Source organism: Strix aluco, chromosome 16 (assembly GCF_031877795.1).
Source record: "Strix aluco isolate bStrAlu1 chromosome 16, bStrAlu1.hap1, whole genome shotgun sequence".
Lineage (NCBI taxonomy): Eukaryota > Metazoa > Chordata > Aves > Strigiformes > Strigidae > Strix > Strix aluco.
The window spans coordinates 9383743-9411240 of record NC_133946.1 but is presented as its reverse complement, the minus strand read 5'-3'; the positions used below and the strand labels follow the sequence as shown (position 1 = coordinate 9411240).

The 27498-nt window shown below is 41.3% G+C and overlaps 1 protein-coding gene across 3 annotated transcripts; it reads right to left on the bottom strand.

The window, feature by feature from the left end:
• CTTN (cortactin) lies at positions 1-27498 on the bottom strand. 3 transcript variants are annotated; one of them, XM_074841872.1, is made up of 17 exons: positions 27346-27498; positions 24134-24217; positions 23643-23716; positions 22162-22291; positions 18791-18901; positions 18048-18102; positions 17417-17527; positions 16500-16610; positions 15787-15897; positions 14436-14546; positions 12639-12694; positions 11461-11530; positions 10770-10918; positions 3592-3681; positions 3309-3498; positions 2321-2392; positions 1-1746 (listed from the first exon to the last, which is right to left on the bottom strand). In XM_074841872.1, exons 2-17 carry the CDS (start codon positions 24215-24217, stop codon positions 1610-1612), a joined length of 1662 nt encoding a protein of 553 aa, XP_074697973.1. In that variant the 5' UTR covers positions 27346-27498; the 3' UTR covers positions 1-1609. The 3 variants fall into 3 exon arrangements, with proteins under 3 accessions (XP_074697973.1, XP_074697974.1, XP_074697975.1); XM_074841873.1 differs by lacking the exon at positions 14436-14546 and having other exon boundaries at positions 27346-27496; XM_074841874.1 differs by lacking the exons at positions 23643-23716; positions 27346-27498.

The following is a 27498-nucleotide window of genomic DNA, read 5'->3' as shown; positions in this document are numbered from 1 at the left end:
AATGGTTCAAAAAGTTTATTGAATATTTAATTTACAAAAATCATATCCCTATGAGGTGTTCTATGCAAAATTGGATAAAATAAACTGCATATAAAACCCAACCCTAGTAATGCAAATACAACACAGAAATGAGACCATGGAAAGGAAAAAAATATAATCATGACACACATATGACATTCATTAAGGATTGTCCCAACCACCCAAGAATTGGTTCAACATGATGCCTTCTTCCTAAATACATTGTACATTTCACCATTTTATACAGGCCTTCTATATTCAGTTGGTCCAAATTTACAGTTTATAAAAACTCTTTGCATTCTTTAACTACGCCAGTTCTGCCATTCCCATTTTGATCAGAAGGTGGAAACAGACAGTACATACATTGAACATGTGCACTACTAGATGCAACTTGCTATCTTTGGTAGGGACCCTAAATCTGCAGTGAAGTCAGCTTTCTAGAACAAGGATTTCAGTTTTGGCAAAGAAGAGGTTTAATTTTGTTGTTTAGAAGACTGTTACTGGCAGTTTCTGCTGAACATACAAAAAGTATAGCTGTCTCTTGTATGGTTTAAAAATGGAGATCATTTATATGGGTTTTAAATCTAATTACTTGTATTAACATTCCTTGACTCAAAAATGGTTACATAAACTGTCACTACTGCACAGCAGGCCATTCCTTGTGTGAAGAAAGGATGTGTTGCACACAGAGCACAACTGCAACTCCATCCTGCCTATTTTCTCCTGTTTAAAGCAATGAGTATTCCCGCAGGTAGTCACACAGCTTTGGATGCCAGTTTCCCTTTGAACGAGTAGGAATCTCACTGAGTGACTCAACACTTGTATAGTAACTTTTTAAACTTTTCCTGGGAAATAGGAGGGTGAAACAAAAAGAAATTTGGGACAATCGGTGAGAGTGTTTGCAGCCCTCCTCTGGGATAATATGAACAGGAGGAGCAGGATCAGAAAAAAGATAATGAAAAAAAAAAATCAATACAAGAGCCAAGGAACTTCACTTTAAATGAGAAGGAAAAAGTAACCAGACCATTTCCTTCATAACATTAATATTCCATAAATATTGGACAGTATTTGATTAACTGCCATTATCTGCAACTTTCAAGCATTCTCTTTGCTTTTTCAAGCACTATCTGGAAAAGAAAAAATTATGCACCACCCCAGTCCTCCCCACTCCCGCTTAGTGGAAATGCAAATAACCTGCATAGCCATGATTTTCTTAGCTGAAAACATCTAGTGGAAGACTAACTAGACTTAAACACTAAGTAAATCTGCTCACTTATGAGTAAAACATGCAATATTACAACAGACAGCTAACTGTCTTTGAAAAGGCTTTTTATGACAATTGCTAATTTGGCAGAGAAGAAATGTTTCCAAATGCATGAAAATCATTTTAAGAGCCTTAGTGAAGAACATAATAGTTACAATATATTAGCGATTTCTGTGGCATAAACATTTTAAAAAGCATCAGCAAAGTATTAAATATAAAAGCAATATGTATATACCCCTTCATCCTCAGAAAAGCATCATGATTTGTAGTGTATTAAGTCAGATTTATTGACTGGGGAATTAAGGCATCACCAGTAGACAATAGGGTTTATTGTCTCAGCTCCACATAATTCGCAGGGAACAACCCGTATCGGCCTTTGCAGACACCCCTCCACCAGCCGTCATCAATCATTTCTATGTTTGTGATGATGTCATCCGGGTCAAAGGAAATCTCGTCATCCCCCGCTGGAGAGAGAGTTGAAGAGGCTCAGTATTCTCCCAGGAGTGGCCCCCACGACACCCTCACCTATCAACCCACCGGCACCAAAAATAACACAGACCCTCATCACCGTCCTCTCCGCCCTCGGGGCTCTGGGACAGGGCGCCGGGCAATGACAAGCTGTACAGACGGACGCGTTCTCATCTGCTGGAGCAATGAGGTAGTTGGTTCTTACCTACTGCATTTTGGGCGTGTTTCTAACTTAAGAGCAACAACTGCTACCTGAGAACCACTATACTTTCTTGATCTCTCCCCAGAATTAACCAGTCAAGATTTTAAACAACTCCGTATGACAAGGTTTAACAAGAGTGTTAACACTCAGTTAAAAAAGATTTTGAAAACTTCCACCATGTCCAGAAACAGCAGCTAGTACTTTTCAAAAGTGTCTCAATGCTATTGCTAAATTACTAATTTACTAATTCTTCCTATCTTCATTTCATATACAAGAGACTACGTGATGAAAGGCAAAGGAAAAATCCAGATTCATCTGTGCAGAACAGAGTTTTCAAAGACAAGGTTAAAAACAAGAGCTTTGCTTACCAGCTTGATAATCATAAAGGGCTATGGCTGTAATTCCAAGTTCATTTTCATATTCATCATAAGCATTTTCTTCTAAAGAGAGATAGAGAGTAAAAAAATTAAAAGCATGAAGCACATTACCTGTCACCCCAAGTTCTTTTCTACGGCACTCCTCCTTTAATTCTACTGCTAACCCACATAGGAAGCAGGGAACAAACTATGCAAGTTTTTAATAGTGCTGACGTTCCTTCTACATCAGATTTTTTCCCTACATCACACACAATTAAAGCCTGAAAGGCAGTGTTCACAAGTAGGCATATAAAATAAAAAAGATCAGCCTTATAACACTTCTGTAAAATGTGACAGGACAAGAACTGAGCCCAAGATCACTGTGTAAGAGACTATTTAATACAAGTATGCACATTGTGGGGGAGGAAGGAGCCTGTTTAAAATTCCCAGGTTTTCATACCAGAGCAAGCAGGTTCATTCTTCACACCTCATTTAGTAACCAGAAGAGGTAAGAAAAACGGGAATTCAGAAGAACCTTATTCTTTCCATTTCATTACTTTCAGACATCCTTACCCCAGTCCCTCACAGGCACAGAACACATCACAGCCATTTCAAAGTCCAAGAATTGTTGACAGAGTTTTCTCCTTGGTAGGCCAGCACAGGCTCAACACATTTAATCTCATCTCTGCACTTCCTCCTCAAGCTGAGCTGCATTACACAGGGTGGAAATGGTTACCCCTACACTTCTTTTTGAACTGATACCCTAGACAGCACTGTAATTACTCCAACACCATCTCACAAGTTAAGTAAACTCACCATTCCTCTAGCCGTATCTTAATTTCCTAATTAAAGTTTGTTGGTGGAGAATCTAGAAAGTCTCATCAGATGAAGACTTTAGAAAACTAGGACAGTGCATTATCAGCACAACTATTCATTAAGTTGTTGCCCAAGGAAATAATCTTTATCTTAAAGGGTTTCATATCAGAAACACACACTCTACCTGCTTGGTAATGGTCTCCTGCCCCTGCCACTTCATAGACAGTCTCTGGTTCATATTCTGCCTCTCGCTGACTCACTGCTTCTTGGTAGCCCGACTCTGCAGCTTTGTAGCCAGAATCTGGCTCACGTGCAGCTGAATACGTTGTACTGGAATTCTTGTAGGAAGACTCTGCTTCGTAGGAAACTGCATCCTGCAGAAATACAGGTGAGGTTTGTCAGGGTTTTGCAAAAAGGTTCCCACGCTTCGGATCAAAAACCAGTTACTGAAAGTGATTCTAGCAAACCTCGTAGACTGGGCTTGAGGGTGCCTTCTGCTCAGCTGGCTGCGTGGTAGGAGATGGTGGTGGAGTTTGTTTTTTGGCTTTAGCTTGTTCCTAAATTGAAGAGAAAGAAAAACTTCAGTGCAGTTTAATCACTGATGTCATGACACTGAACAAGAAACAACCCTCCAGTAAGACAGACAGACAGCATATTCTGCAATAAACTGATGCAAGCAGGGAGCAGAAGAGGTCTGCACTAGCTGGATCGTTAGGCCTGCCTGAAGGTTTAGACTATACAGTAAGGCCTCAAAAATACAGCAAAGCAGAAGAGAAAAAAGTAAAGAAACAAAACCTGCACGTGTTTAACAACAGAGTACCCAATGTTCTTTGGCACGTTTCCATAGGAGCTGCAGGGTTTCTGTGTTCAGTATATTAATTCTGTTCATTATCTGTCTGGGCCTCATGTCCCATTTTAGCATAAGTTCAGAAAACCTGAAGCCCGCATCTTTTAATCATACAACTGCTATATTATCTTTCATGAGAAATGATCCTGCAAGCTCTTGCAGGTCTGCAAAACACCTGCCAAGGCAAAGGACTGAATAGCTCAGACAAAGCTAGGTCCCTATATACTGACAGTGAGGGATTCAAACATTCAGAAGAGTTCTATGCGGTAGAAATAAAAGCAGAATTGCTATTGTATTCTGCGACACAAAGAACGTGAATCTGAATCAAGGGTTCTGGCACTCAAGCACTTCACGCTGTGCCATCCCACCTGTGAATCAGAGAGCAAATCCACAATCATCATTAGAAAGCCATTCATTAGGAAGCCAGGATACCATAGTGCAAGAAATGCTACGTTGCTTGCACAACTTCGAGAGAAAAAAAAAAAGACTGTAAGCTAGCTGTTTCATTTTGCCTCTCTTTACCATAAGGGAAAAAAACAACCTGTGGATCTAGAGCCAAACTTTCTTCTTTATCATAAAAAAGAAAAGAGAATACATGTTATGGGAGACTGTGCACTCCAGTTGTTTACGTCCTTCAAGCCGTAATTCCCCAAAGGATCCTCAGGAGAAACTGTAGTCCAAAGATGAAGTGATAGGACTCTGTTACAAAAAAAATTCTTCCTTTCCTTTGTTTGTCACAGCTCAGAAAAAATACATCTAACAAAGAAAGCCAAGTGTGTCTTGAGAACAGAGCCAGCTTTGAAGACAATTCAAAGCGTAGTGCTGTGGTTTCTGGAAAAAATCTGTCCTGATGTGAACAGTCCTCCCCGACTTTTAACTCCTGTGCTACAGATAAAAAAGTACCAGCAAAGTGTTTATTAGAAGTCAAATCTAAGTTTGAGGACAAATTAAGTAGTATCAATCCATTAACGTCAAGCATGGCAACAGTTTGAATCATTTGTCCTAGGAAATGGGTCTCTGCAATCCAGACTGCAGTTTAGGACAGTCACAGCATAATTGCCATAAAATATTTAAATTGCATGGTGTGTCCCCCCTCAGGCTGGGTGTCTTCCACACTGAAATGCTGCATGGGAAGGAGCATCCTGCCTTGTTCTCTAAGGTAGCAGAGGCTCTCTAAATCATGAGGCACCTGTCGATTCAAACCAGCAGTTAAAGAAGAGCTCCCTGAACGCCATTTGACTATGTGCCATATGTGAAAAGCAAAACAGAAAAAGGATTACCAGTAAACAGGGTTCTTGAAGGAATGCAGTCCATATGTACTTTCCATTGTGGGAGTACGTATGCCCACATACTTAAAGTGAGAGAACTTTTTGTCTGTGCAAGAAAGTTCACTTAAAAAACCAAAGTTCCCTTAAGTCAAAGTCTGTCCCCACCCTTTACAGTATCTCCCTCCCCTTTTCCTGCTCAGCTTGTGAGCGAGGGGCTGTGCAGCCAGTGCCATTTCAGTTTCCCCTTAACCTCGTCCTCCCTCCCTTAGTGTCTGCAGAATCACACAATTAACCATGGAGATGTTCAGTCTGGAAGAACATTAATCATCTGGTTACGGTGAAATTTAAATACCAGCTTTGGAAAAAAATTTCAAATGTGTCCAGGCAACAGAATCTTTGATGAAGCACAAGAAAAATCAAGCATAATGGCTTGAATTTAACCCACACTTACAACAAAAATAACAGTAAAGAAAGTCAGTCATTTTTGAGAGAGAAAGGGGAAAAGGAAAAGAAAAAGATATAACAGTTCAATGACTCATGAGAACCTGTGTTACTACATTTAAACCCTTCTGAAGAACTGTTTCCTCAGCAGGAGGAAACCTCAATGAAAAGCTGAAATGGGTAAAAGCCTGAATTCACCACCTTCCATCCACAGATCTTACGAACATATGATCACCCAAAATGACTGGCAAGAGAGCTAATGGAGACGTTGAACTTCTTCCCCCACACAGCCTAGACTACAAACCCATGAACGGAAGGGAATACGAAGCAGAAAGCCTGACTACTGTGGCAAGATACATATCACCAGTCATCTCCTCCCTACTGGTTTAGAAAAAATGGCTCCAACTGGGTAGAAAAGGAAGAGTCTAATGGAGAGCCATTCAGCATCCGCAGCAAGTGGATTGTTCCAAGATTGAGATGAGCGAGACAAACTGTTACATGGGTTAGACTGAGAGAACTGAAGAAGTCTCAGAAAGGCAAAGAAGGCCTGGTACCAAAATGCACAGGGACAACGAGCGCAGACAGAAACTTGTCCTGCCTTACCCACAGCGCTTGGCAGCAGAGCTACCTGGAGAAACACACACCAGACCACTTGGCCAGTCTCAGGGTTGTACCCAAGACCAAGGCTGGACACAAAACTTCTCTCAAAAAGAAGCATCAATATTTTCTGTGTCAGCTGTGCAACCTTTGAAGAAATTCACACGGCCACCAAAGCTGATTTCCCACGTTTCACTAAGGACTGCAAGACAGCTCATCTATCAGAGCTGAAGGACAGACGAGTCCTGGTCTCCCCACACCTATTGCTTAGGGCAGCTGCTGCCTCGAGGGAACAGAGGATCTCTCCTAAACCATCTGATACTGCCATCACTCATAAGCAAAGCAGGAAGGCTCTGTCCTCCAAATGCACCAGATCTCCAGAGCACTGGTATAGCTGCTGCTCCTTACAAAAATGCAACTGTGGTGCAATGAAATCACACAGTATTTTAGAATATACTGATATCCCTCCTTGTCAAGACAGAGGGAACATAAAGGGCATGCTCCTGGAGACACAGCTGCCACCACATGAAGTACCTCCTTGCATTCTTGAGGAACATCAACCTGCTTGTAGCAAAGGTGCAGAGCAAAGTACAGAACAGATCAGTATGAGATATCAGAGTTGCCACATGCCCTGGGAGAGAGACACCTTCATGAGTTGCGAAGAGGCGAAGCACTGAGTTAAGGAGAAAGTATCCTGGGGTCCTGCAACCAGAGAACTCTTACCATGAGAGTTGGTAATTGCTCTGTGATAATAGTCTTTTCCCTTCAGAACATTCACTTTAAGACCCAGGTGTTCAAGGATGGACTGCAATGTTTACAGGGACTGGTCTTTTGTAGAATCCCCCAGAAACAACCAAATCAAAGTAAGGAAGTAACAATCCTCAGTGGAGGAGTATTGTCTAGCAAGTACCATCAGCATCTTGAGGATGACCGAAGGAGCTTCAGACAGGCTGAGAAATCCTTAAACCACCAGACACCACCTTGCCTTGAGAACGAAGCAGAAGTAGTGATGATGGAATGGAGTTACTGCCAGGTGAAAAGACGCACCTCAGAGGAAAAAAGGGAACAGCAGGATGAATGCTGAGAAAGTCCATTTTCCTCTGGGACTGATACTTCTTAGCAACTCTCAGCAGTAACTGGAAGCAATGGCTGTCCAAAGTGATCTCATGGGTGCAGAACGGCCTTATTAACAATTCAACACTTGTGATATCCATCAACCTATATCACGATTCTTCCTTATTTGGAGAACTGTAAAAGTATCTACTAAATTAAATCCTGCAAAGATAACAATGCTGCTTGCTGTAAGTCACAAGTCCTAACACTATCCAGATCCAATGTGCTGACAGAGGAAAATAAGTGCCAAGAAAAGGGAGATCTCCTGAAGGAGGAGTGAAGCTATACTTTCAAGGGCAATGTACACCTCAAGGTTGTCTCCAGGTGGTGTCCAAAAAGAGTATTCGTTCCCATTCTTCATCACCCCATGGAATAGAGCCCAGAGCTCTTTGACTATAGTTGCAGTGCTGGTGGCCAGGACAAGTACTGGGGAAGATGAGGAGTGAAAAATCACTTTTTTAGGGAAACAACTAGGTGCTAGACCTAGATACTGGCAACGCATAAGTTTAAACACACTGAAACGTGCTGGGAACAGTGGACAGTAGTTCAGAAGCAGAGACAGCCTGGCAATAGCTAGAGGAGCTCTGGGGCTACCAGCTGAATGGCTACACTAGAAGAAGGTGGTGACACATGCTGATAGCATTTTGCTGTGGCTCTGAGCGAGCAAGTGCTGAGGCATTCAACTTTTCTCATCTGAAGAGCTCCCAGAGCAACTGTACAGACTGGATGCACTTCAGCTTTACCACTCTGAGGAGAGGGAAACCAAGTGCCTCTCCTCAAGGCAAACATCCAACTTTTCTCTGTGTGGCTGTGCTGGAGGCTGGTGCCAACGCTGAGAATGACACAGAGCAGTCCCAGCTGACTAAGAGTGGCACCCTGGAGCAAGCTTGCTGACCTTACGAAATAGAAAAGACTGAATTCTCAACTTCAGCTCTTTATCTCTTCTGCTACCAGCTTTACAAGAGTGGCAGATGCTGTGCTGAAGATGTAACATGGTTTAGTCCAGGACAGTAAAGAAACCCAAACAATGGTTGGGGGAAGGTATTATAAGTCATGTAAGGCAGCATTAAGAAGAAATCACTGATAAGCAAAGATGAACTCCCATTCATTCTGTGATATATGTATGCAGTGAACATACGCTCACACCATACATCTTGAAGCCATAAGGCAAAAGAGGTGATAAACTGAAAAAAAAAAAAAAAGTAGCGGTCACTTTAGATGAAGAGATTTGATTTATCCTATAAAGCTAGAATTTCCCAGATTCCAAACAGAACTCAGAAGTTAGTAGTTTTCAGAAATCAAACTAATCATAAGATACATAAACCATGCAGTTTCAGCACAGCAAAACTACAGAGCTGTTTCAGAAGCAGCGCTGGCCTACAATCTGTGAACAGCAGAGTTGAAAAGCCAACCAATGAACCAGGCAGGGGAACTGATTAGGGTTAACTAGATGTTTTATTTGTTAGTGTTAATTTTCCACTTTTGGGTGACTATACAGACGCTTTGCTGGCGTAAGGAATAAAGCAGCTTGAGAGTGCTGCTGTTAGCAGCCATGTTAATTTAGGCTAGTTTAGTTAATGTGAAGTAACATGCAGTTTCACTGCAGTGTATTTTTCTTAGTTTAGGAAGATCGGAGCTGCGTTACCATAAGCCTACCATGCATTTAGTTTTTCATACTTGTAAAACAAATTATTTACACCAAGTCTAAATTTGTGATGAATTAGACCATGCTGATGGAATGGGATCAACACCACACCCTGACAGCTTGTAGCAGCATCCCACTAAGGGGAAGTATCTACCACATCTGAGAAATCATCTGACAGTCTTTCCTGGATTTCAGATGTCTCACAGAGGATGTTGAGACAAGTTGATATGCAAGATTTATTAGGGGGGTGTGCAGCTGGTGGCATACATTGGCTCTAACAATGAAAGATATTTCTGGCAGAAAATAAAAACAAAAGAGGAGAGAGAGAGACAGAAGAAAGAAGGAAATAGGAAAATTCCCCCATAGTCAGACAGACAGAGCAGTGATGAGGATCCAAGACACTCATGCATTCTCCTCTGGGAAAGTCTCTTCGGCGCACCAAGTGGAAATGATGAAGACGATGGGGATGACTGGTTTTCCTGTGCATCTCCTTAAGTACTACAGAGCTTTCATCAGGACCTGCTCAATCTCCCTACTGGTTATTCCTGTTTGGGACACTATTAGCACTGGTTGGAGCATGCTGTTTCAACATCAGTGTTGCATACTGGCTGGCTGTTAAGTCTCAGTGCACATGTATGGCTAAGTAGCATTTATTCAGAATTTAAAAGACTACTATCTTTTTTTTGCGTCCTATGTTTAGTCTTCCCTAGTATAAACTAATACCTGTAACACAAGAAGTGAAGTAGAAGAGGAAAAGAGGGACTATTCTTACATCAGCATCAATTCCTTCCCACTCTCTGCCATAATGTCAGGGTTTACAAGGGCCATGAAATCAGAATAACAGCATGGGACAAGGGAAACTGCCACAGCAGCTTGCATGAAAGGTTACAGAGCTGCAGACAGCAGGCCCTCAGGACTGCTGATGATAAGGCACCTCAGGCATCGTGTAACAAAGCAAATGAACAAGACATGAAGGACAAGTTGCTATTAACACACTACTCCTTCCATCTCAGCAGCAGAGCTTCCCCAAATATGCAAATTCTATAAACCAGATAAGATGCAGTTTCTGACTAAACATTTCCTGGAATTATTTTGCTTATGAATAACACAGAACTCACGAAGCTTTTAACCATGCCAATGCTAAACTAATTTTCTCAATTCTCAAACTAAGATTCAATTAACATTTGGAAGATTATCTCTCCTCATCTCACGGGCGTGTGCTGTGTGAATTGGTGATACCACCTCCATCTTCCACGATACCAATTCCAAAAAAACAGCAACACCAGCTATCACCATGGTATTAAACATCTTGGAGAAGCATTCCTGTAGGGCCTTCTGGGGACCATGTGTCTCTCCCCTTATGAGCTCCTCCATGCCCAAAGGAATCTGGTATTTCCAAAAGGCAGAAATACCACAGGATAAGTTCAGACTGCAAAGATCAGTGCTCACAAGTAGCATACATATTTTGGGGTAGGCTAAATAAAAAAATTATACACTATTAAGTGTCACCCAATCAACCTATCTGATGTCTGATATACATATGGTGCATGTTGATAGATGGCTGGAATAGCAAACAGGTAAAGCACAGGTACAATCACAGGCAAACACACAAAGAACTTTAAAGCCTAGCTGGAAAGAAGGAAAGTATCTTTTCTTAGAAGATTCTCTTTTCTCCCAGCATTGCCCCGAAACACACTAGACATGCTGCTCAAATGGGATTTGAATCTTACTGACCTCCAGTTTCCTTCGAGCCTCCTCCTGTTCTTGTTTCTCCCTGGCCATTCTTTGTGCCCTCTCAGCTTCTGCCTTCCTTCGGTCTTCCTGCTCTTTTTCCTTGGCTAGATTTTCAAAGTTAGCTCGGATGCTGCTTGTTTTATTAGCAACTGCAACATTTACAAAAATTAAAGTCAAATGTTATTGTTTAAGGTTCTGTATAAAGGTAGCCTGGAATGAGCTTTGGATAAAATTTTCTGCTAGGATTGAACACGTTTCTGCTTTTCTGCTCTCTGTGCTGCCTGACCATTCAGGAAAGTCCTTCTATCCCTCTTTCTCCCTCTTCCCTTCCAAGCCCAAACCTCCTGTGCATCACATTTCTCTGTATATAAAAACCTCTGCAATACTTCTCCCTCCTCTCCTTCATGGTACAGTCTCCATCACTCTGCTCCTCAGTCCATTCTCCACTCTGATGCTTTTCTTCTCCCTTCCTCAACTCTGATGACCCCCAAGGAAAAAAACCCACCAAATCCCAACAAACCAAAACAACCTCTACAGGGAGAAGGAAGAAAGTAGTTGAGGTTGCCGGAGACCTGCAAATACAGCAGTTCCCTCTAAATGATTCTCACTCAGCATTACTAAATCAACAGTAATCAACAAGGCTTTTGAACACTATCACCTCCAAAGGAAGGATTTGGGGCCAATGCCTTACCAGCTTCTATTGGCTTGGTCTTCTGATAAGTTGATGCTGGTTTCTCAATATCTTCAAAAGTTGCTGCATTCTATCAGTAAGGAGAAAAAGAGTACATTTGAAAAACACAAATTCAAGTTTAGACATTTAGACAGTTTCAATCTGTGACATTTTATTGTGATATTGTCCCTATGGCTTTTTTCAGAACACCAAAACAAAATCAGGCAGAATCAAAACTTGAGAAATGGAGTAATTCTTTCTGTAAGTCAAACTATATAAGAATTAATCTTCAGAGACAGGTTTAAACACAATAAAATCTTGTTAATTAAAAAAATTGGTTTATGAACAGATGACTCATCAGAACTAGAAATGAGGCAATGTCCTAAACATTTATTGTGTAGCTGTTGCTGTTCTAAGACACAGTATGCAGGATTTCTACCAAGGTAAAAGCATCCAGTCCCCTTAAAGAAGCAGATATTGTTAACACAGAGGGAGTATTTTGAGAACGGTATTCAAAATACAAGAGGTTTTTTCTAAATTAATCGTCTTGAGTCTGAAGCCACAAGTGAAAAAATCCTACAGACTTTCAAACTCTGCTACTTTCTCACTTTTAAATGTCCTACATAAAGCTGAGAGTAAATTTATTCAGTAGATAAATCTCAGTGAGGACTTTTTAATCTTCTAGTTTTTTTAATTTAAAAAATGGACAGGTGGAAAAGGGGTATCAGCTGCCCTATCTTTCACTACTAAAACATATTCTGCTGATGGGAAGAACCCTGATAATCAAAGTGGGCAAAGTTGGCAGATATCAAGACACTTATTTTAAGCAGTCCACTAAAAGGATATCCTCAAGATTTAAGGCATTAGCTAATTGTCAGAAGACATGACTGAAATTGTGGAATTAATGGATTTTCTCATTCTTCCGTATAAATTTTGGTTATTCTTTCATTTCCATGCTTCAGTTTTCCCTACTTAAATGCATATACACACACTACATGTATCTACAAACATACATGTGTGTATAAATCGGCATCAGCTCTGTGTGTATGAACTTGCTTTTTAAAGATTTAGAAAAGCACAGAACTCTACTGTTAGACTGGAGATGTATCCAGAAATAAAGAGCTGCATGCTACAGATCTAACCAAACTATTTTCTATCCCTACAGACTATTTAAGTCATGGCTATTTTAAGCAACTTACCTTATCCATCCGATCTTTCTGTACACCATACTTCCCACCAAATCCTTTCGAATAATCTAGAAGCAGGATAAAAGGGTCAGAGTAGGGAGTTTTGTTGTCCCTCCCATCCTTCTGCCAAATGCAAACAGCCATTTCAAATGCAAATAGCCATTTCAGCTGCATGCAGAGATACAGTGACAGCCGCCAAAGAAAATGCAACTTGGTTTTTGATGCAGAAAGGATACATAACTGCAAGAGCCTTCAGGTACACCAGCAGATGACAGGTTGTGGGCCACATGCATTCTTTGAGTAAACATTAAGCTGAGGATTGATAAGGTATCAAGCAAGGAATAAGGGATGAGCCCTTCTAATGCATCACTTCTGTAACACAGCCTTTCACAGCACCAATTCTTAGCCCTCTGCAGTAATCATATAACCTAAGCCATTTTGCTTTGCTCAAAGGAGCGATATCCAGTCTTCGGTGACCACAGAGGTGTTTTTTCTCTCTTTAACTTGGTAAATTCTATGAATGGCAGGAAAATATAACAAATTTCTCATTCCAGTGGATTTGGTTGTGATACCCAGCTGATGAACATTAAAGTCACTGGTCATAACTTCTGCTCTACACGTGGAAAGGGGCAATTCCACAAGACAGCACGAGCCTGCAACAACTCACCACCACAGAAATGGGTGGCCATGCTATTCCGTACCACCCCTGAGCTGCACACTCTTTCTCTCACCTGATGCTGTCTCTAGCACTTGTTATACTCCAAAATCAGTTTAACTCACTAGTGGCATTAACAAGAAAAACAACAAACCAACCCTAACAAGAGTAGCTTTCTGCTCTTTTCTAGTGAGTTGTACTCAGAGAAATGTCTGACGAGCACCAGAGCCAGCGCAACAGAAGCAGCAAGAGTGTGTGGCTGGAAAAACACCTCTTTCTGGTGGCAGTGAGCTGTAGGAATGTGCCCTTAGACTCTGCAGGTGGACAGGCTTTCCTATACGTCCCTGGAATACAATACAATTACTCCTTCTTCTCTCAGCCCCAAAACCACTTGGGTTCCCTAACCAGCTATTTTAGTGTTCGTACTTGGGCTCTGCTAAGGCACATCTGATGCTCTAAACGTTTGAATTCATGTCACTGTAGCACAGAAAAATATTGACTATCAGAATGAACAACCTCATTTTCTTCAGCTTTGTATGTATTTTCAGCCAGAATAAATATACTACACTTACATTTTCCTGATCCAGACTTCTCACTTTAAGATAACGGAAAACCAGGAATTCATGGTTTGTACCCCAACTATTTCACAATGAATAAAGAGAGCATTATAACAGTATTTGCTCACCCAAGAACCACAAACATTCCCTACTTCTTGTTTTAAAGACTACAGTCATTTTAAAATGATCTTGCCATAACTCATTGCTTGTTAATGGTTACATGCATGGTCCTTATCTGAATATTTTTCCACCAATTTATCCAGGCAAAACTTCACATTTAGGCTCTAAAACTGGTAAGCACGACGTCATTAACATCATACTACTAATAATGTTGCTATTATCACACTGTATGTATAGCTATTAACTAAATGCATAATGTTGTAGAGCTGTCAACTAAACATTGGATATCTGTTTCCTGAATACAGGCTTGCTTTATGTAACATTTTAAGAATAAAATGGAAGAACATTGCTAGATCACGTAGGAATAGAAGCGCAAGAAAGGTCTGCACATTACTAGCATCAATCTACTCAGACAACTATTTAAGACTGTGTGAGAAGTGGCTGCACTGTTAAGAAAGTAACAAGTGAAAACGGTGCCTTGTTGAGATTCATGCTTGGCTAGTTTCTCCTTGTAATCAAACCCCACAGCAGATGGGTCCTGCCTTTCTGTCTGTACACCAAATTTCCCTCCGAAACCACTCTTATAGTCTGAAAAAGCCACATGTAATAAATTAAAATGAAGGGAGGAAAATAAAGAAGTTTAGTCAGAGACACTCAAAATAATTTTTGCAATATTTTCAATTACGAACAATTTTGGATGGTGAAAAAAAAACTCAATACACTTTCATAAGAGTAAATTCAAAACAAGTTTCCACTTGAGATTAGGAATAGTTCAACATTGATTTATCAGACATAAGAACACCATTCTGAAGTCACAGAAAAAAGCACTTCACATTCTTCATACATACTGCATAATGCACTTGCATTTTGGTCAACATTATGAATGCAAACGCACACATAGTACGTCCACCAAAACAAAACAACATACAAAAGGATACAAGAGAATAAAATGAGCTTCCTTCATCGGTGTGGTTAACATTTGTACACTAGAGATCTGACTTTTAAAGAGGTGTTAAGATAGGGTCCACAGAAACTATCCCCAAGACATTCCTACACAGCATTGTTTAAAAGGAATATTCCTGCTGCTACACAGCCTGAAGAAAAAAAAGCTCTCAGCTAAGAGCTATGACCATTGCCTACTGCTGCCTTAGAACAGCTATTTTAATATACGGTATAAAATGAGGGCACAAAAAGAAAAGGGCTTCCAGTAATCCTCTCACAACAAATCTGCTGGAGCACCCAACAGAACAAGATTCTGAGGGTAACTTTTCATTTCTTTAACTAAAAAAAAAAAAAAAAAAAAATTAATTTGTTTAAGTTAAGAGTGGTGAGAGGGCTAGGGAACAATCATTATTTTGCAACTTTTCTCTGGGTACCAGTATTTCCTAGGAATAGGTACCTTGCAGGCAATGAGAAAGGACAGCATCAGATGTTAGATCTCCCCTGCATGAAAACAGGGATATACATAACAGAAACCAGAAAAGGAAGATTATTTGTGGAAATTACAAAGAAATTGCTAATCCGTGGTTTGCAAAAGTCAACTGAAAAAGGAAAAAAATAATCCAAGATACCTACAGACTCATAAAGCTTCTCCAGTGAGAACTCAGTGATAAGTCTGAACTTTCAGGGACTCAGTATCAGATGTGTTAAACCTGCTTGGCAGACACCACTACAACCAATACACAGCAACCGTTCAAACACAGAAAAAGGAGACTCATGTCAGCTACTGTAAGGCCGTGGCCAGATACCAGGGGAGGAGGGTTCACACAGGGAAAAGTCAAAATGAGGGAAGTCAGAAAGAATGGCAAAGAATTGGGAATTGATATACCTTTCTGGGATTCGTGCAGCTGCACTTTCTCCTGGTGATCCCAGCCAAGGGCACATTTGTCTTGTCTGTCTGTCTGCACACCAAACTTGCCTCCAAACCCCTTTACATAATCTGTTTGCATGAAGTTTCAGAAAAGATTATTGCAGTTTATGACTGTAAACAGTATTTAATAAAAAAAACAGTAACATGTTATGGGATAAGCTGCCCTGTGATTAATGATGCTGTCTTTCACTCTTTTTTCCCCCGCTATACTACCTCAACAGAGGGGAACGACACCATTCAGTAACTCTAGGATCACAATGCAAGGAAGCACCACGAATCCAGTGAAGGTTACAGCATACAGACTCAATAATATTCAAAGGTTTGAAGAATCTGATGCACTTTCCACCTAGAGCCATATAACACACATGTATGTATATGTGCAACGTAGATATATAAATAACGAAGGACTTGAGACTGCCTCTGAATACCACAGATCTGTGCAATTACACATTTATTTGAATAACACCCATATGGACATAAGGTCCCTTGGAAATCAGATTGTGAAGCTCAGGGACAGTTTACAATGCCTTCCTTTTCATTTAAGGGAAATAAAAATCTGCATACACAAAGGGCAAACACACATTTACCACAAAAAAAAACCCAAACAAAATATTTCTTCCCAGGTTTAAAAGGCTGATTGAACTAGTATTTTTAAATAAGATAATAAAAACCTTTCTGTGATTCATGTTTTTCCGTTTTGCCTTGATATTCAAAGCCAACAGCACTTTTGTCCACTTTGTCCTTGTCAACACCATATTTACCACCAAAGCCCTTGGAATAATCTAGAGATAAGAGTGAAGAATTCTGTTTGTAAGTGTTCAATAACAAAATATTAACTTGAAAAATTGAGAATCAGACCTGCTAACATTACATTACATATTAAAAGAAGCACTGACATCCCCAGTTAATCTTGAGTCCACACACTGAAGTCATAAATTCTTCAGAATACGTTTTCTCAGGATGGAAAATAAAACAGCAACATATGTAGTTCAACTGCTGGGTGGTATCAGCGATTCTGCTACTTGACTCCTTGATAAAAATCTTAAGACACTTATAGCAAAGTGAACTTCAAAAAACCATGTCAGCTTTTAAACAAACACCCCCTTCCTCTCTTTAGCATTTCTTGGACATAAACAGAACAGAGATGCAAAAAATGTTTGATTTTTGATCAGATATTCCTGGAAACCTAATTAGCACCACAATATTAACTCTAATTGCTACTAACTCTGATAAATGTTTTAATTTACAAACAGCTGATTCTTTTAGAAACACTTCTCTGTTGTGGTTAAACTGCTTACAGTCTCAGTATTTTAATCCACAGCTTTTCAAAAGTAGTTGCAAAAAACCTCCAGACAAACCTATGTGCCCCTGCTTCCAAAGTAACGGCAGTTGGATCATCACTTAAAACCAGTCAGAACCTATGTTTTAGGTTTCTTTTTCAGAAGTCAAAGTTTCAGCAACATAAATTTTATTCAGTGTTAACTTTCAGCAGGTTAGGAGTGCAACACATGTAAAAAATTACAACACTGCCCATCATGAAAGCCTACTACATCAGAGTACAAACCCACCAAGATGTGTGTCTACTCACCCTTCTGTGACTCGTGTTTCTCAGTTTTACCCTGGTAATCAAACCCCACTGCACTCTTGTCCACTCTGTCAGCCTGTACTCCATATTTTCCACCAAAACCACTTGAGTAGTCTGTATTGAGAGTAAAACACAATAAAAATAAGATGAAGAAACTTTTAATGGGAACATCATATCCTATCAATTGAGGGTGGGAGGAAGTGATTTCAGAACTATTACTCTTTAGCATACAAAATTAAGCTAAAAATTAAACACAGAAAATAAGACGGGCAACAGTCCTATAGTTTATGATGGTTCCTCTTAAATCTACTCCCTATTCGCAACAAGGTGAAATACAGCAAAGAACAACTCTGAGTCTTTCTAAAATGTCCTTGAACCTCACTTCTAAAAGAAAAGTAAGACTCACAATAACATGCTATTTCCTTATCTTAAAACCTCATCAACTCATGAAATTGCTTTGAAATTCATTTTTTCATCTTCTCTTCCACCCAAACCCCTCAACATTTGATTCATTGAGAAACTCATGTGGAGGCCTCACTAAACAAGGTCTTTTACAAACAGCAAAAGAATAGAAATCTGTTCTATTATTTATAAAACACATGTGTCTTCAGAGATGACCAGCTCACCACTTTACCTTTTTGGGAGGCATGCTTCTCAGTTTTCCCCTGATACTCAAATCCAACAGCTGACTGGAAGAGAAATAAAATTGCATGTGTGACAAGGAGTTAGATATTATTAGAAAAACTGCATGCACTTCAGTGGACAAACAGCACGGAAATTTCCTGTCTTTCCACACTGCTCTGACCTTGATCAGGAGCAGAAATACCTACTTAACTTATAGCCCATATTCATTTACATGATAATTTGGTACATGTATTCATGAAAGGGTTTTTGTCATCCCTTGCCAAAGCAAATTATACTAGCAACATACTCTAGTTTTGCCAGGTTCAGCAATTCAGTACACCAGGAATTCAGCATTTCCATGCAGGGGTTGTCTTGGAACAGGACATCAATTACTCTGCCCAGTAGCTCATGTTGTGACACAGGACAAACCATCCCCAAATCCCTCCTTCTGTAGCATTCATGCTGACTTTATCCTCATCAAAGAGCACAGCCTGGCTAAAAGGCATATTTTAACATCTCTTTTCAGTTTTCTTTTCAACTCATCTCAATTTCCCATAAGGGCTTTTCTTCTATTTTGCTTCAAAGAGCAATTTATCTCCGTAACAGTCAGTGTTAGTTTACTGCTCAACTTCAAATACAGCAGGAAGAACAGACCACAGCAGCATTTTAAGGCAAGAGATTTTTTCAGCCGTATGTACAAAATGAGAAACTCAGCTACTGTGAGTAGCTGCAGTACAAGATGAAATTGCTTACCTGGTCAACTCTATCGGTTTGTACTCCAAACTTGCCACCAAACCCTTTCACCGAATCCACTTGGGAGCAATGCTTAGAAAGTTTGGATTGATATTCGTGTCCAACAGCTGACTAAAAGAAATTGGAAAGTTCAGAAACAGCCAACAGTTCTATACAATTCTGTATGTAAGAGAAAACACTGCTCCAAGTAACTTGAGGATAAGCTTCATTACGAACGTGCATCACTGCCACTCTTCCTGTTGAAACAAACTTCCCTGGAAATTGCTACTCACTTGAGAAGTCTTCCCAAGACTACCAGTACAGCCTAGATGTGCCAAGAAAGAGTCTGACAGCAATGACTGTATTTTATGAAGACTGTTTTATGCTCTGGATTTTTAATTCAAAAGCACAGGAATGGAAACAAGAAAGATAAAGACAGAGTCTTCATGGTGTTCACGCAGAATTTAAGGATTAGTTCTAGATAAAATACACAGCCTTGTATTTAGGCACATAGCTACAGATCTGTTTTAGCTGGTATTAGATTGCAACCAAATACAACTACGGCTAGGTTTTCCACTGACATTCTTTTAGGCAGGCACCCTGATCTTCTGCATAACTCAGAATTAGGCATCTTCTCTCTATACTTTCTCCTCACTTGCCAAATGGCATCGCAAGACGAAGTCGTGCATCCACATCAAGACAGAGCTCCCCATGCCAAAGGCATCCCAGCCCCGCAGTCTCCAATTTGAGCCTGTCCCTGGAACTCAAGCTGAGCACAGCAAGCCAAGGCGCCGTTACATCGCACTGTGACTGGCTTCAGGGAAGACACAAGGATATGTAATTACATACCTGGAAGTACATTCAGGTAGTGTTTGCTAGTGTTACACTAATCCAGTGCTAGGACAGCCTTCTAGATCCTGGAATCAATGCTAGAGCCTAGCACCTTTGAGGGGTGTTACATAACACAGCAAAAATGTTTTTTTTCTTGTCCAGTGCCAAAACTGAGCACTGGCCAGAGCAACTTGCAATTTGTCACTTTAAGGTTTGAGTCTGCTGCTCAAATGCATACAATTCCTGTCAGAGGCAGAAAGAGAAGACGCTTTAACCTGCTGCACACAGCTGTGAGAGGCTGCACCCTGCACCTCTCCTGACTCAGCACCACCGGTCCCAGCACCGGTCACCGTGCCTGAGGCACTCGGGATCTGCGGCTGCAGCACAGCAACCTCCGAGCAGCTGCCCCAAGCTCCAACCTTTGAGGAATGAGAAACTGCTTAGCTCGTGCCAGCAGCAGACAGCTGGACCAAGATAAATTAATTTGAGGACACAAGGTGTCTAGAAACCACAAGTAACTTGGCTTTTACAGTATTTGCTTTTGTTTTTTTTTTTTTTAAACACAGGTGCTGGAGGGAAAATTCCCAGCACGTAGGAAAACAAAACATTACCGCACATAATGGCTGAAGTAATTGCCAGGTAACAGAATAAGGATGTCAATAATAGGACGTTACCTTAGCTTACAAGTATTATAAAAGCTCCTTTCTTTTCCTGACAGAAACAGTCATACTCTTGTTCATTTTGCAGGTGTTCTGTAGCAGAGTAACTGTTAAATGTGACAGAAAAGGCTCCCACCTCCCTTTCTTCTTCCCCTTACCCATTACATTAATGTAAGACATGAAGCTCTGAAAATCCTAGGTTTTAGGTGGTTTTACATGATCCCTCTTTTGTTATACCAATGGAGGTGGGTATGGTTTAAGCATGCTGTTTTCTTTATGTGGTACCAGAACTTTCTACATTTCATCAAACACCAAGCATTACAACATACCTCTTTTCTAAAAAGCCTTAGAAAAAGATTTTTCTTGGAAATCTGTATTCCAGAGTAAATCGTCCTCATAATTCCTCAGCACAATGCTCTGCTACATTTTAAATCAGTTATGGAGGTTTGGCATATAGAATGATGTAACTGTTCTTTTTAACTCAGCATCAAGGTTTTGTCCTAAATGCAGCAAAAACCTGTACCATGACAACACTGCAGTAACACTCATTTAATTCACGTGAGTCAAGCTTTACTACTTGCACACCTGCACAAGCCACAGACACCTGTGAGGGTGAGATCTCAATGGCTAGGTTTTAGAACTATAGTTATAAGGAAGAAAGCTTTATAAAAAAAATAAATTACGCACATTTCCTGTCATCAGTATCACTCAGATGGGCATGACCATCATGTTTTTTCTGATGATTAATTCTGGCCTACAGGAAACAGTACCCACTTTTGTTTCTTTCTTTTTTCCCCACGGACGCAGGTAAGGGATAAACTGCTGACACTAGAGAGCTACGCAGCCTAATGGTTGAATCTGCTCAGCAATTCCTTTCCCAGACTCAAAGGTTAGGTTAGCCTATTTCAAAGGCCCACTGAGAATTATACAGCAATTTACTCTGGAATACAGGAATCCAGCAAAAATTTAAGGCTGCCAAATTACTAGAAACCCAGAAAGTACATAAAGTAAGAAAAGAGAATCATTCTTATTCAGGAAACAGTTTGGCTCTTATTTTAACAGAGCACATGAAAGAAACTAGCTAGAAGTTGATATACCTGTCTAATTATCACATGGCTAATGGAATTACCTTAAGAATTATAATTTCTTTTGTTGATAGAGTATAACTTAAACAGCCATTAAGTCCTTAGGTAAAACATTACCTTCTGACTGAAGTAAAACGATTTTTTAAATACTTGGATTACTTGTCACTGTTCATAGTTTACCACTGTCCAAATCCTGCTCTCTAATCTAAAAGAAGCAGCACACCCTTTTCTTCATTCTTTGGCAACCTCTGTATGCATAGAAGAGCTGGAACAGCATCGAAATAAAAAAAGTACTGGATTTATTCATGCATGAAGTACTTTGTTAATTTAGAAATATTACATTTTGAAGCTTGAATCTTGACTCCAGGGGAACTCACTCAGGACGTAAGCATGCAGACTTGCTCTAAAGACAGAGCAGGCACCAAACAAAAACATGCAGGGCCACCGCAAGTCTCAGAACTTCTCATCATTCAGATTCCCAATTTGTCACCTGAAATACTTGTTCCTGATGCTTCAAGTGCTTTAGTTCAGTTCTTCTGTAAGGGCATCTTGATTTAATTGGAGAACAGAGCATGATGGCCTGACAGATGTGAGCACTAGTGGTTACAAGTGTCCTTGTTAAAGCACCGTAAGAGTGATGCTTCTGCCATCAAAATGAGCCACTGCTGTATATAGCTTATGCCATTATCTGAGTTTCTATGTCTCCGAACCAAAGTTGTTCCAACTTTGCACCTTCAACAAGTTTAATACGCATATATTGTTGTGTTGGCCACAGGCAAGGCTTACAATATCATCCTAGGGAAGCATTCATACTTACTTTATCCATGCGATCTTGTTCAACGCCGAATTTCCCTCCATAGCCATGGGAAGCTTTTGGTCCTGTTTCAAGCTCCTTCTCTTTGAGGTTCTGATGTTCTTGGAATACGTTCTCTCTCAGCTGATGAATACTTTAAAGACAGATAATTAAGCAGCAGGTTTTACTAACAAAGTTTCAGAAGATAACTTCAAAGAGATGCAAAATAGAAAGACGATAAAAATATCATCTTAATTAGAAGTTGGACAACTTGTATTTTTCAGGCTGCTCCCATTTTTTCAGTGCACAAAGCACTTTACATTCTGAGAAACAGAATTTATTCCACTGCAAAACATTGCCTAAATAACAAAAGAAAGCACTGGTTTTAAGACTACCATGGAAGGGTATTTTGCTATTTAAACAATCAATTACCTAGAATTTGTATGTGCCTGAAACGTATTTTCTTCTCATGTCTTAAATTCTTTCCAACACTTTTTATTTAGATGGCAACTTTTCAGAATAGGGATCGTCTCTTACCATACAGTCCCTATGGTAACAGGACTCTAATTCTAACTGAGCAGTCTGGACACAACGGTAATGCACAATAAGGATGCAAGCAGACATGCACCTCCTCCTCCCCAAGTGTTCCCTTGCAATATGCAGGAACTGAACTTACGGTAGTGCAGGCTACATACAAGAAGGACAAACCAAGATGGTAATCTGTACCTTAGAACACTTCCCACCTGAGTTTAAAGCTTCCTCAGGCGTAATTCAGCCAGTAGGCATCCCCACTGCGCTCCACATAGGGCAGAATAAAATTGATCCCTGAAGTAAGCCGCATAGTGCAGTCTCTCTCCGTTTGCAATACTGATGACATTTATTCTTAACTTTATACCACGAGGGTTGACGCCCCAGAAATACACAAGCAAAACCAAAATGAACATCACAATCACAGATTTCCTAGAACTACTTAAAAGTCCTAAGAGACTTTTCATAGCAAGTACAAGATGGATCATTTCTGTCTCACATAGTCCTTCCTGATATGTTCACTTACTTTTCTGCCAGAGGGCTCAATTTGTTACTTTGCCAGAATTTTCATGAGTTTGGTAGCAGTCTTCTAAACGAAGCCTAAGAATTAAGGGGCCAAATGTATCCTTAAGGTACCAAACTGGAGCTGCTCAGATCACTCACACAAACTTCTCCCTTAGCAGTATTGGCTCTTGCACCAAAACAGAACAAAGAAACTTTCCAGACACAAAGAGGCAGGAAAAATAACATTTCCAGTTACAAAGAAAGATTTAAGAGTCCCTACACCATATTTCTGATCTTAACTTCAGGTCTGAAGATACTGACATATTTGAAAGACCAGCAATCTGGCAAATAATCAATCTTCTACAGAGACTCTTGCTTTAATTATGAAGACAGAAGTAACCGAGAACATGAGCTGATTAAAATTCGCCTGGGATTGTGACTATTAATAAATTTTAAAAAGAGAGCTGCTTTACTTGATGTGCTCTTGATGGCCGGATCCTTTCACAGTTTTAGCCCCCCAGCGCTGTTCTTTCTCACTCACATCATTCTGCAAAGGACACACATAAAAAGAGTTAAAAACCCAAAGATATTACTAGTTATCTGCACTCAGACTTCACAGTGAAAGCCTTCAGTAGTCGGCGAGATCAGAAGAGTTAGAAAAGCAGCTTCACTTCTCTTCTGTTGTGAGCCCTGTGCTTTGTCCCCTGCTGAAACGCACAGAGCACACCTTCAGCCCCAAGAGGCCACTGCTTCTTGACACAAATCTCTTTTGTACAGACCTCCCTGCAGTACCCAGCCAAGGCAAGACAGTTTTATTAATCACCCAAAGGCACAAAACACTAGTTCTCCCTCCTTCCAGGAATATACTCCTACCAGTTTATACAAAGCCCCCATCCTGAGGAATTACTCTTTAACGTGTTACGTAACACACTTCTGCTGAATCCGTAAAATTTGAAAGCCATACCACAAAATCAGGATCCGTCTCCCAGTCATCGGCTCCATCATCCTGATTGACAGAAATGGTGTGGCCTGCAGTAGCCTTCCACATCTGCAACACCATCAGAAGAAGCACTGTCACACTCTGGTTACATGTCAACTCATTTTATGTTACTTATAAAACTGATGGAGACACAATCCAAAATTCCAAATAATGTTATTTAACCACATAAACAGAGCTATATTTGCAGTGAAAGCAAATTTGACCACGCTCTTTTCTGAAGCTGCTTTGAAAACCCCTTTCAGTTTTCCTACTGGCATTGCAAAAAGGTTAGGAGCAATCGATGACATGATTTTGAAGAGAACAAGGAAGTCTTTCCTTGTCCAAATTAGTGTCTTTTCTTCATTCACTGCACTGAAAGACTTGTCTTCAAACAGGTCTCCAAACCAACATCCAATTCTGAAGACCGTCGCTAATTCTAGATCCAATGTATATATTTAAGGCATAGGAATAGTTGTTTATTAGGCAGTATAATACTGCCTAATACTATGTTTCCTCTGTTAGGTAATGAGTTTCAGCATTATGAAAGAAATCCAAACAACTGTCAGAATTTGCATGCAATCTAGACATTAGTCCACCTGCCTGCAACAACAGAGTACAAGAGTTACTGCATTTCTCAGGTAATCCCTTGTGAAATACTCACACAAACTCAAGTGTCTTGCCTGACTTTCACGAGAAACAGAGGGTGAGTGCTGGAGTACTGACAGCAGGAAGCAAAACTCATAAAAAGGCAAACAATAACATCTAGAAACAACACTCAACACTTTTAAGAGGCTAATGATTTTTGGCATCTCAGTTTCTGGAAACCTTATCCCCTGTGGAGTATCAAGTTGGACACTTTTAATTAACACTTTGGAACGTGACTATTGAGCAGAATTCCTGACCTCCCTGGTGCTAGTGGCTCTATTTTATACCCTTTATTCTAGGTAAATCAAAACAAATAAATTCTAAAAAGCAGAACAAACACAATGAAACAAAGCCTTCTGTTCCCAGCTTTTTCAGGTACACGAGTCAGGGAGGATTTCTTCATTGCTACTCTACTAGAGTTCAGTTATTTAACATACCATCATTCTGTCCACTTACCTTTATCTTTCTAACTAAGAATAGATTATAAGGATGATTATCATGGACTATTTCATTCACATAAGCATAATCCAGTAGGTTGAATGAAAACTCCCTTTTAAATGACTAACTAATAATCCATAGGTAAAGCGCACAGAGAATAAAACTACTGCTTGTTCTACAACCTGACAGAATAAGCTGATGAGCCAGTTTTTTGGAGCATTTCAGAAATTTCAGGGTTGGTAACAAGAACGAGAGCAACTGAAAAACCAACTGGCAAACAGTAGCAAGTGACAGAGTGGCCTGGAAGGAGGGTGCAAGAGCAGAGCAGATGACATCTTGACAGAGCAGTAGCATGTTTCCCCTTCTACTTCTTCAGGTGTCCCACCTCCAAATTCCTATGGCAACTAAGGAACTGGCATTTATTAAATTACTTAATATCCAGGAAACTTATGAGACTATATAATAAAAATTGTCAGAAAGCAGAACCGAAGCAGCTCAGTAATGAACTCAAGGTGGGGTCCAAGTTCTAACTTTGCAACCAAACACAAACCTGTGGTCACTTCTACCAGGGACAGCTTGTAGCCCTCCCTCTGTGCTCTACCACATTTAGAAATGGAATTCAGGTGACAAGAGCTGAAGTGCAGTTACATATGCACATGGTTACTTTATATATTTTGTGCAAAACAACTTTTTTCTCCACATATTTGGTTCATGCATTCCCTTGTTTTGTTTTGCTTTGTGCATTCAGCTGCACTTGGGCAGTTAAAAGAACAAAAGCTAGATCCTTAAGTCTAGGTTTCTTTGCTTCCTCCTCAAACACTCACAGACAATAATGAAGGAAAGAACGATTTCACACGCACACCCTTAAAAAACTAGAATCCACCACGTTTCTTCCTAAATTATGCACATAAACGCCAACATTTTTCCACACCTCAACCCTGCATTCTATAAAGTGAATTACAAAAGGAAGCAAAGCAGCCTAGTAACAAGGGATCTCAGTCAAGACCTCCGATTGCTGGTGGGGAGCTAACAGGAATAAGCCCAGTTTCCGCAGCAGCTTGCTATTCCAGTATCTCTTCCAAAGCAGAACGTGGAGGAATATGATCTATTTATGAGTCACTGACTCACATGGTCAAATTTCTGAAGGAAAAAGAAAATGCTACGGTTCAAACGCAAACTAAGGCTAAATATACGCTTTGAATTTAGCTGGCCAGCTCTGCACTTCGCCGCTGTTATGACTAATCAGCAGTCACAGCATCCTACCCAGCACATTCAGCGGTGCCCTCGGGAGCTCCCCTCTTCCCCAGGGCCTACGGACAAACTCCTGACAGGAACAAAGGGGGATGCCAACGCTTTAAGCCCAGACACAGCGCGGCAAAGGGAACCAAGGAGCAGCTCCAGGCCTATGCCAAGGCTCCAGGCGACACCATGCACTCATCCGGGGCTGGCGAGCTGCTGGGGACCCGTGGTCCGCCCCGGCAGCTTGCCGTTCCCTCTGCGGGAAAAGGACGTTCAGGGAGGCTCCTCTCTTCTCGGAGGGTGCGGTGGTAACCTCAGGCCCGACTTTCGCAGGCCACGGCGCGGCTCACCCCGTTTTCCCCTCATCGCCACTGCCTTCTCCCAGCCCCCCAAAAAGTCCTACAGCAGACGCTTTTTCTTCTTTCAGGTTACCAGCTCTGGGGCCTTGGAGCTACGGGCGGCTTTAAAGAGTTAAAAAAAAATGAGGAAAAAAAAAAAAAAAGAGACAAGAGTCACGTAAGCCTGGCTCGGCCTTTCACCAGCGCGGCGACCGGCTGCCTAGGGGGGCAGCGCCCTCCGGCCCCTCACAGAGCTCGGCGGGCTGAGGGCCGGGAGAAGCCCCTCAGCGCCCCGCACGGCGGCCGGGCCTGCGCCCAGAGGCCGGCCCCCACCCCCCGGGGAGACCCCGGGCCCGGCCGCGCCGCCGCAGCCCTCCCCCGCCGCCGCCCCGGCCCCACAAGGCCGCCCGGCGCTGCCGGGGCTCCCCCGTCGCCACCGGCTAAGGGGGGCGTGGGGGTGTCGCCCGGGGCCGCCCTGCTCCACCGCGGGCAACGCGGGACGGGGAAGCCCCCACGGCCCATCCCCGCCACGCTTACGCTGGCGCCCGCCGGCTGCCGCCGCCTCCTCCTCCTCCTCCTGCGGCCGGCGCTGCCCTGGCTCCCCGCCGGTGCTTCCCGGGCTGGCGGCGGCGGCTGCTGCTGCAATTTCCGCTTCTCCCGAGCCCCCACTTCCTCTTCCCGCCCGGCGGG